This window comes from Myxocyprinus asiaticus, chromosome 16, assembly GCF_019703515.2.
Source record: "Myxocyprinus asiaticus isolate MX2 ecotype Aquarium Trade chromosome 16, UBuf_Myxa_2, whole genome shotgun sequence".
In the NCBI taxonomy this organism is placed as follows: Eukaryota; Metazoa; Chordata; class Actinopteri; order Cypriniformes; family Catostomidae; genus Myxocyprinus; species Myxocyprinus asiaticus.
The window spans coordinates 12,897,958-12,908,956 of NC_059359.1; the positions used below are offsets into that span (position 1 = coordinate 12,897,958).

General features: G+C 37.8%; 1 protein-coding gene across 1 annotated transcript in view; it reads left to right on the forward strand.

Moving 5' to 3' along the window:
• The window catches only part of LOC127453749 (R-spondin-2-like), an 89,991-nt gene extending 79,356 nt beyond the window's left edge, over positions 1-10,635 (forward strand). Inside the window, exon 6 of the mRNA XM_051720405.1 lies at positions 9,321-10,635. Coding sequence (XP_051576365.1) covers positions 9,321-9,428 — 108 coding nt within the window. The 3' untranslated portion in view covers positions 9,429-10,635. The remainder of the gene's footprint in view (positions 1-9,320) is intronic.
• The last annotated feature ends 364 nt before the right edge of the window (positions 10,636-10,999 follow it).

Sequence of the window (10,999 nt, forward strand, 5' to 3'; positions counted from 1 at the left end):
CTATGGAACAGATGTTTATGTAAATCAAAGCGCAGCTAGCTTGTAAAGATTAAAAACACTTTATCGACTCCAGAAAAACTGAATACTTTTACCTCAGCTTGCATTTGATTCGCTATTATTTGCCTTATCAAAAATGACGCAATTGTCAAATTGTGACAGATGACAAAAATTATGAATCTGTGGTATTCCCTTGATCTTTTTATCGCTTTCTCAGGCCCAGTTAGTAATAGCGTGAATGCTTGCTAAAATAGCGCAGAGCTCTCTTTGATAAAGCGTTGGAAGCTTTTAATGTCTCTTGTCAGAAAAGTAACATAACATTTAAGCAGTAATTAAATGAAACTAAAGCTAATTATGCCTCATTTTCTGAGGGACACAAGACTAAGGCTCTATGTACTTACACCCAGATGTTGGGGTGAGTCAGGCAGGGAGATAGCAGACCACAGAAACTGTTTTGCAGCCCTCTCTCTGGGCTTGCGGTGGCAGGCATATCAGCTTCTGTGTGTGGTAGTCATCGTGGGTAGCGGGCATTACTCTGGTACCTCTCTGGGGTGTGATCAGAGTGTGCTTCATGTTTTGAAGTAGACATCACTCAAGTATTCAGGTGATTTATTGAAATCTGAAAAGATATCTCCATACAAGCACTCCATATCTTAAACTTGTATTACCTGCTTTACTCCATGGAACACAAAAAGAGATGTTAGGAAGTATGTTAGGGAATGACAGCATCAGTGGAAGTGAATGGTGGCTGAGGTTACAATTCTGCCTTCACATCACTTTTTGTGTTCCACGGAAGAAAGAAGGCTATATGGACATAGATTAACATGAGGGTGAGTAAATAATGACAAAATGTTCCTTTTTGGGAGAACTATACCTTTAAATAATATCCAGAACTGTCTGAACTGGAACAGTCTGAACACATTATCTTTAATGCAAACCCACAACCTGAAGGATTCCTGGAAAAAAGACAGCGCAATATTAGCAATCAGATTAATCAGTAAATAAGTCATGCATGTTTTCGTGCTAAAGATGGTGATCTAATTGTAGGGCTTTTCACTTTGACATATCATCACAGAGATCTTCAAAGAACATGCGGTAGACTAACCTGCTCCTTAAACTCTCTACAATTCCCTTCACCGTTGCACGGAATTAGGAAAATAATGACCCACCTAATCTCAACATTAGCTTTTCAGTGGGAATGCATGTGTTTTAAAACATTCCATCTGATAGTAAGCAGATCTTCAGAGGGAGAGAGAAAGAGAAAGAAAAAAGGAGAGAATAAGGTATGATTCAGAGTAATCTTGTTAGGCTAAGTGACACAGTGCAGAGAAGCTTCTTGTCAGCTGGTTGGCAAGATGGACTTCTACTTATAAAGGATTGTCTTCTCAGGGTGAGTGTATTTCGCTTGTTCTCCAGTATCGCTAGACTTCATTTTCTCTCTCTCTCTCTCTCTCTCTCTCTCTCTCTCTCTCTCTCTCTCTCTCTCTCTCTCTCCCACTCTATCTGTGTTTATTTATCTCTATTTCTCTCTCTCTCTCCCTCTCTCTCCATGTTATTTATTTATTTAAAATTTTTTAATGTTTTGAAACTTGATCTTTTACAGAATGAAGTTTGTATTTTAGTATGTAGAACTTAGGGATCGGTTACAATTGTCGACTAAACGACTAGTCGTCCAACAACCAACTAGTCAAAGAGTGAGTTCGACTAGTTTATATAGGTGTGTATATACAGTATTTGAATATGTTTGTGTGTGTATATATATATATATATATATATATATATATATATATATATATATATATATATATATATATATATATATATACACACACATACACATATGGTGCTTTAACAGCATGATGTGTTTTATCTGTTACATTTTGCATGGAAACTGTAACATACATTTTTTTTTTTTTTTTAAGGTTTTTACAAATGTTTTTACATTATTTGAATGATTAAGCGATTTTTAAATTCAGCCCTACACAGGCGGACATCTTTGGCTATTGCGTCACATCTCACATTGTTTTAGAGCATCCTGGCATGAGGGTTGTCCAACAACCAACTAGTGAGGTCAAGTATTATTATTATTATTATTATTACTATTTTTCTTTTTTTGTGGCGGTGGTGATTTAATTTGTATTTTGACAGCATGTTTGCTTTATCTGTTACATGTTGCATCTTAAAACCCCCTTAGAAACTGTTTTCTAAATGTAAAAGTTTTTGAAAGGATTTAAAAAAAAATTCTTAAGATTTTTGCAATATAAAAAACAGATATGATCAGTGCTCGATGTGGACAAAAATGGGTGGCGGTACTCCCCTTGCTCGCATATATACAAGTATTTAATTTAAGATTTTTTAAAATGAATGTAGTGTTTCTTAAATCTCTTTGCATATAAACGTTATGACACCGATATTATGCATACTTATTAGTACTTAGACACTTCGTATTGTTACTTAGACAGTTCTGCGCAGTTTTGTGGAGATTTTCTTTTGAGAGCTGTAAAGGTATCTCGTACCGTGGCATTAACACTCTGTCAAATTATAAATAAAGCAAACAAAGCAAATCACTAATAAGCATTTGTGATAACACGTCTCAATGCCCTTTTTGCAAGTTAAAAAGTTTTTTGTTTTTTTTCATTATCTCAGTTTTTGTGTCGAGCATATATATCTGGTGAGCTATTCAGACGTGTTTGACAGAGATTTGCGCTGTGATGAGTGACTCTCAAGTGAGATTTTAGAATGTGCATGCACATACAAACTCTTTCTTTAATTGTGGTGTTTACTTTTCTCTTAACTGTACTGCAATTCAGTGATACAGAGAATTACTGTAAATACTCTTGAAAATGAACATCTAAAAATGTATACACATTTGAAATAGATAAATATATTTTTTGATGATGACAATATCTTGCAGGTTTTGAAAGCCGCGTGTTGAGTAGCACTGTCTTTGGATATTATATCACATCTTGCATAGTTTTAGAGCCATTAGGTAAAAACATGTTTCGAGACACCCTGCATTCTGTTCAGTTGTGTTGAGCTTCTGTTTTTTAATGCAAGAATGCGTCTCATGTAAACGACCCCTAAGAGATGCTTCCAGTTAGGCTTCCTTAAGACCGATTAATCAACTAGTAGTTCACACAACAAACCTACTAGTCAATTTTAAAAGCAGTTTAGAGCAATTTAAAGTAATTTTGCACATCCTTCTAAGCACTAGGAGTCCTTGGATCTGCTTCAACTAATTTAAGTAACATTTTGATTTTTCAATTATGCAAGGAAGTTTAGGACCATGTAGGAACATGAAGGTAATGTACTACATTACTTAAGGGAACAGAGAGAGAAAGAGAGGGAGATATAAGCATTCTGCATGGATTGCATATAGTCTTTAAATACAACCACAAGCACTGTGTTCTGTCAGTGTGGAACTTCATGCAGACACAGTGTCCACAGTGTAAGTCAATGGAAGCTGGCTGCAGTTACGCTCTTCTTTGCAGCATTATAAATGTATGTGTTAGGAGACCCTTAATGGCTGCTAATCCAATTTCTGCCACTGAAATCAAATCTCGCTGGCGCCAGTGTTCCTCTCCTTCACTCACAAATAATGACTTTGTTTTTGGTGTCTTTATGAAAGTGATGGACCACTGAAACGTCAGCTTTATCATCTTATACATCCACAAGTCTTATGCAACTGTCTTTTCTCCTGATTCTCGCTTTATGCCTTCTTTTATTTGGGAGGGGGAGATGAGATTAAGGAGCAGCAGAGAAGGCAATTATTAATTGTTTATCCCTTGAAAGATGAGAAGATTCTGAGCAGAAGAAGAGTCTTCGCAGAGAAGCCCATTTACTGCTCGCCCGTAATGCTTTATTGAGGTCAGGCATCGATTTTCTTAAACCGCATGCTGTGCTGATAAGATTAGGCCTTTCGATTCCTGAACTATTTGAGTCATGCAGATGAAGTCACTTGGGTTGGATTTAAGGCGGGACACAAGTGCTTCTTTTCATTTGGTCACTGCCTCTTTGAGAGCAGGTCATCATTACCACCAATTGGATAGTCCCACAGCTCCAACAGCTGAAATATACTATATGCAAGTACGTTAATCAGAATCAGAATCAGAATCAGCTTTACTGCCAAGTATGCTTACACATACAAGGAATTTGTCTTGGTGACAGGAGCTTCCAGTGTACAACAATACAAAAACAATACAAAAACAGCAGCAAGACATAGATAATAATAAAAAATAAAAAATTAAACTAATTATTCACATATGTACAGACACACACATACATACATACACATGGGTAGTGCAAATCTAATACAATCTGTTATGTACAGTGCAAATGTGTTTTTTTGTTTTTTGTTTTTTTTTCAGAGGAATGAAATGGCAGAAGAGGTTGGATGTGTTGGATAAATATAAGAAAGGCTAAACTGTGTATTGCACATAGTTATTGCTCAGTGGGGCAATTTAACTGTTCATGAGATGGATAGCCTGGGGAAAAAAACTGTTCCTGTGCCTGACGGTTCTGGTGCTCAGAGCTCTGAAGCGTCGGCCAGAAGGCAACAGTTCAAAAAGGTAGTGGGCAGGGTGAGTGGGGTCCAGAGTGATTTTTCCTGCCTTTTCCTCACTCTGGAAGTGTATAGTACTTGAAGGGGGGGCAGGGGGCAACCAATAATCCTCTCAGCAGTCCAAACTCTCCTTTGTAGTCTTCTGATGTCTGATTTCGTAGCTGAACCAAACCAGACAGTTATTGAAGTGCAGAGGACAGACTCGGTGTCTGCTGAGTAAAACTGTATCAGCAGCGCCTGTGGCAGGTTGAATTTCCTCAGCTGAGCTAGCTACGCAAGCTCATGCTGTGCACTGTTGTGTTTCAAAATTTGTCAGACCGTAATTCATTACACAACGCAAGTACTCGCTGCATTCTCACCATTACAGCAAGGGGTGGTATACCAGACATTAGTGTGAACTGTCCACTTCTACAATTATTTTTTTTCTTTTTAACCCTACTATGGCGGAGCAACAATTTTGAAAAAATATTGCTGAGCAACAAAGTTAAAGTAAATATATTTATAGCAACTTACCTGAATAATAACAAATATAATTTAATGGCATAGGCTTTTGAAGTTAACTCTTTCGCCCCCCTTGAGTACTGAGGTTTGTTACTGCCACAGTAACGGAAGAACGCATGTTATGGATGTTCAACCGGACCACGCGTTGGCTAATCGCTCATATTTGCATATGCAAACTAGTGTAAAGTATTTTTATAGTCTAAGACATGCATCACTATGGTTAGAGATTTGTTCTAAACCCTTAACTGTATTAAACACAGTTCGTAATACAGACATAAATAATACCTCATGTGGATTTATGAGAAGTGTGCTGCTTTTCCAAGTGATCAGAATAATGATTTTTACTATGGCAGATGATAAAATGGGCAAAGAAATCTTTACATCCATTGAGGGACCTAAGCCATATTCATTGAGACTTAGGGGTGGGCTCTTTTGACTTGGGTCTGTAAGCAACCACACAGAACACCCTAACAACCACAGATCAACACTCAGAACACCTGAGCAACTTTATAGCAATGCCCTGGCAACCAACCCCAGCAACCTTGCATTGTGCCAGTAGAGTTTTACACGGACAAGCACCACTCTTCAGAAAATGTAAAGATCTTTTATTTTTTTTATGGAGAAACCTTTTATGATGAAGCAATATTAAAAAGGTGACAGTTATGGAATACATTTCTTTTTGCACTTTTTTCGAAGAACCAAACAACACATGAATCTTTTAAACACTATCTAGCTGGTTTTACAAATGCTTCATTTTGAGTTTTTCATCTTGATAGAACTGAAATCCATCACAAACTTAAAAAACTGTAACATTTATATGAAGGCTGACGGTATCATATGTTATTTTGATGGCACACCATGAGAGAAAATGAACGCGTTGCAGAGAGACAGTGCCAGGTAGAGGAGAGATGGATTAAAAGGAGACAGCAATTTGTCAAATTTGTGTGCTGAAGGAATTTGTGGTTGGAAGAGGAACTTCCACCCAGCAGTATATTGTCAGGTTCATCTCACAGTGCCAGGTGTTTCAGTAGATCATATGCATGTGTGTGTGTGGCAGAAACGAGCAGAGAAGCCATTTCTCAAAATAAGAAAGTCATGTGGATATCTGGAGGATGGATGAAATGTGTTTCAACTTACACCTATGTTCTCTTTGATTTCCTCTGTTCCCTTGACACACACACCCAGGGGAAGAATCTGTCTTTTGTTGCCAATTTTCCATGCAGATATCGGTCGTTTAAGGAACATTAGAGCACACACAAACATACTGTTTTTGATTAGTGCTAGTTTGTTTGTTTGTTTGTTTGTTTGATGCTGAAAGTCATGTACAACTGAGTGTCTTTTGGCAGATGCTAGTTTTATCTACAAAAGGAAGGCAATCAGTTTTGGAAAGATTGTTTTTTTGAATTCCACTAAAAAGAAAAGGAAAAATATAACAATGTTTATAGATAAAAAGCCATTCTGGCATATAGCAATATGTTTACTTTCAGCTTTCCCAATCAGAGACCCTAAAAACACTTTTGTGTGTGTGTGTGTGTGTTTTCCCTTCATGTTTTTGCATCTCCTCATGGTAATGCAAACTGCATCTGCTGAGTTGTTTCGGAAAGACAACATTTTCTTGAGATTGCCCTTCCTCCGTGACCCATGCTAACTGGAGTTGTCAATTAACTGTAAATATTATATCAAAATTGCAAACACGCTTGTTTAAACAATCTTATGCCTGACAGAAATTCAGGTTGAGACACATCTTGATATGATTTTCCATTTCAGGCATTGTTTTGACCTGCATAGGGATAAAGCTTTCAGTTAGTATTGGTTGCCCTCTAGCTGTCAGTTCTGAAATGTTATGAAATTCTGTCCAGCTATTGCTCAAAATTCTAAATTAAGTGATGATTTATGTGTCCATTGGGATATCAGATTCCAAATCTGTTGCTACATGTAAGCATGTGTAAATAAAAGTTACATGTAAGCACTTTAACATGACTGTCTCTTGTAATGACTTTGACAAAAATGCAATATAAACAATCTCAAGCAACCGTCCTTTAATGTCCATTTGATTGATGGCTTTGCAATGATTTGATCAGCATGCAATTATCATGATCAGTAGATATGTGGTCCATAGAGTCATAGCCTCAAGTTTAGTTCTCTCAAAGTTAATCACAGCTCTCCAATACTATAAACAGAGCTTAATGAGACAGGATATTGTTCTAATGGTTGGCAGGGAAGAACATATGTGCTCTGGCCTGCTACTTAGGTCTTTTTAATATAGAACTCTGCTCTGTACTGCCATCAAACTGCGTTCCCCAAATTGATTGCAATGGAGAAATGCAGACTTGGTTTATAAAGCACGCAACAACTCAGTTTCGAATGAAAATGGCCTCTTAAAATGGAAAACGAAAAGAAACTCCCTATGGTCATTATGGACTTGCATATTGCGTCTGCATAAAGCTGTTATGGCTCACTTGGAAAAATTGAAAGTGACATTTATCAAAGAGGATAAACGGCTTTGCTGTTTTTATGTGACGTGTGGGGCGAAATCGGGCAGCTGGCAGAATAAAAAGAGTCAGGCTGAACCTGAATGTTTTTCAAGGTGTGTCCAAAGGCATAACAAGCCATCATGTAAAGACAACGTTTTTGCAAGAAATTGGCCCCAAAAAATAGCACGATTGTATTAATTGCGGTAAATTGTCTGTGGAAGATTAAGCGAAATTGTAAAAAAAAATCTGCGCCACCAAAAGCGAGCAAAGGCAACCATTCTTGTTTTCTCAGGGTTGTTTCCACTTAAGAAAATAATTTTCTAAAAATGCACATTGCGGAATGGCAATCGGGCAGCTGTGTGAACGCCAAGAGCTGGGACTGTGTGTGAGAGAGAGGCCCACATGAGATAAAGTCACCACACATTATGCAGCCTTGCCTCATTTTGTGCCGCTAAATGGCCTGAACAAGTGCAGTAATAAGACTTTGAGTCAGGCCTTGAAACGCAACTATAGAAAGATAATTTTCTGCCGCTTGTATTTGAACCATAGCATAGCTAGCGGAGAATGTGTGCCAGATCGGGATCAAGATACCACCCCAGAATCCAAGTCTGACTCGATTTTCCCAGCTGACAAATTTTCTGTGCCTCTGTCACACTTTCTCCCCTCAAACTTTCACACACACACACACACACACACACACACACACACACACACACACACACTAAATCATACACACCTCGTTATCTTATTTGCCACTGTTGGATTCAACAAGCCGTCCTTCATTGTGTGTGATATGCCACACAGATTTCCATGGGCCAGTCTTTTTCCAGTATGCTTTGCTTGGTATTGTGACACCTGGGTTACATTAATTCTGGTCTGAGGGACCTAGCTGAGAAGTGAATGAGTGTTATGCACATGGCTCCAGTGTTTTTTAAACTTGTGTGCAAGCGGGGGAAAAGGGGGTGAGGAAAGGTTCATTTGGTTTGGGATTCTGCTGTCTTTAAATCATAAAAACATTATTCACAGGGAGCTGAATGTCTCACGTGGTACACTGTAAAAAGAGGTGACCTGCAGTTGAATCTATTTCTATTTAATCTTGCCTAAAAATTAGTTTTGTGGTGTAACCCAGGGCTGTACACTTCGTTAGGTGTTAGCACTGGTGCTAGTAAACTAAAAAGTTCATTAGCACATATTAATATTTTATTAGCACACAGAAGAAGAGTATGGTCAAAATGTTATCGTTTTTTTAATTATTATTTTTACATTCAATTTTTAACTTTTTCATAATTTACAATTATAATTGTAACCAAATGTAGTCAGGTTGACTCAATCATATTAAAGCTGAAGTGTAACTTTTCTGATGTTGAAATACACTCCAGTCCCATATGCAGAGACAACTGTAAGTAAGCCATTTGTAGGTTGATTTCCTCGAAAACTGTAAACACTGTCTCTGTGGCGCTATAAAAATGTTGTTCTATTTGTTTGAGCAGCCTAACCGTTAATACGCAACAACATTGACTCAACTAATGGCGTGAGTTTGGGGCGGGACTATCTGTTTGTTTGATCAATGGTAGATGGAGGGAGCATTCGGGAAAGCTGTTTGAAAACAATGTTGCAATTTTGTTTGGTGGCACTAGTAGTGGTGCAGGCATTGCATACTTCAGCTTTAAATAATATTTTTGACTTGAATAAAACCAGTACATTTTTTAAGGTTACCTGGCAAATTGTTTTTACAGTGTATGTTTATGTGCTTTTTTTTTTCTTTGTCTATAGGGGGTTTGGGGAAGGGGCACCGAACTAAAGAGCAGAAGAAGAAGTCCAACAAGCAGAGGCTGCACTTCCGGGCCCAGAACCAACACAGCGACCACCTGGCCTCGGTCCGGGCTGGCCAGTAAAAGACTTTGATGGAGCAAAGTCCACGAAGCTGCTAACCGATGCTCTCCATAAACCTACCCTGATGAAAATACACACACCCAAACAGTGTTATTCACACTCATGTGGTTACACTCCTCTCACACTGTCTCTCTGTGCCTCCTGCTGCTTCCCTCGCCAGTGACACGTCCCGCGACCCATGGCCCCTCTGTGACATCATGGAACACTATAGCAGCTGTTCATATAGCTCACATCTCATCCCATTTAAAGAGGAAGAAGAGAGTGAATTGAGCTGGAAGCACACTAAAGAAAGATCGGGCGTGGAGATTGGAGGTGTAGAATGAGCACAGCGCTAAGAAAGGAGGTAAAAGACATGGACTGAAAGGAGAAGAAGAGACTAGAGAGCTAATACAGAGGATAATCAAACTGTTATAGCCCCGAGAAACAAGAAAAAAAGACTTATCTGTATTTATGTAAAATCGTTCCATTCCCCTCTCTAAAAGGCTGAGTGCATCATGTATAGCCTTTTTGGTCAAATATGTACTTTGTTTTTAATAGAAATGTTACAGAAACCATGCATAGTTGCGAAATAATTATTCTCTGCACAAAATGTTTACGTCCAGACCGCTTTATGCTTTAACTGTATATTGTGGATAAGAATCTTAGTTGTTCAACTAGCATGGCCACAAACTCATGTGTACATAGTTGGTGAGTTTATATAATAATGGTAACTTTGATGATTAATAAAAAAGCATTACGGTATTTTCAGTATTGACACCTTCAGCGTTTAAATGTGTAAGAAAAGGTTTATAATACCAGCTAGAGTTAAAATAATAAGATAATAAAAAGCTTATTATTGTAAGATAATAATAAGAACAAAAAAGCTAAATAGAAAAGCATAGCCTCCACATAGCTATTACATTTATATGGTATAAAATTGATTTATTTATTGATTAATTTTTATTATTATTATTTTTATTATGTTTGGTGAAAATTATGTCTCTGTACCTGATATTCCTCAGTGCTAAAGTATTCTGCAAACCACTTATAACAATACAGATATCTCCAACAGTGGAAACTGATTGTCTGATTTGCTGGTAAATGTTCCTCATTGTGTAAACTTGGTTTAAGCATCCTGTATTTTATGTTGATTACACATTCTGCAGCAGCTGAAGTATATCGTCAACTGATTGATAATGTGTATATTGTGTGCTATTAAAATGCAGTTCATGTTGCAGTTCGTGCCATTGTATATTTTTTTTAATTTTGCCAACGTCCCATCCAACTCAAACAACTCAAGTCCCAAAGCACTATTATATAATGTTTGTCATTTCACAGTGCACCAACAGATACACCCAGGCAACAGAGAATAGGGCCCTTCTTGGCGGAATGTGACATCATTCAGAGCGGGCTGTAAGTTTTTCTGACAGGTTGAAATGGCATCATCCTGTCCACTGCTACAGTATTAACACATTTTTCAAATGTCTATTCAGTCTCAACCTCAGACAGAAAAGGAATAAAAATTTTCTCTTCAGGGAGGTTCTGCCAAAATGGTTTAATTCAAGTCACGGCCAATTAACCTTGCACTGTGCAC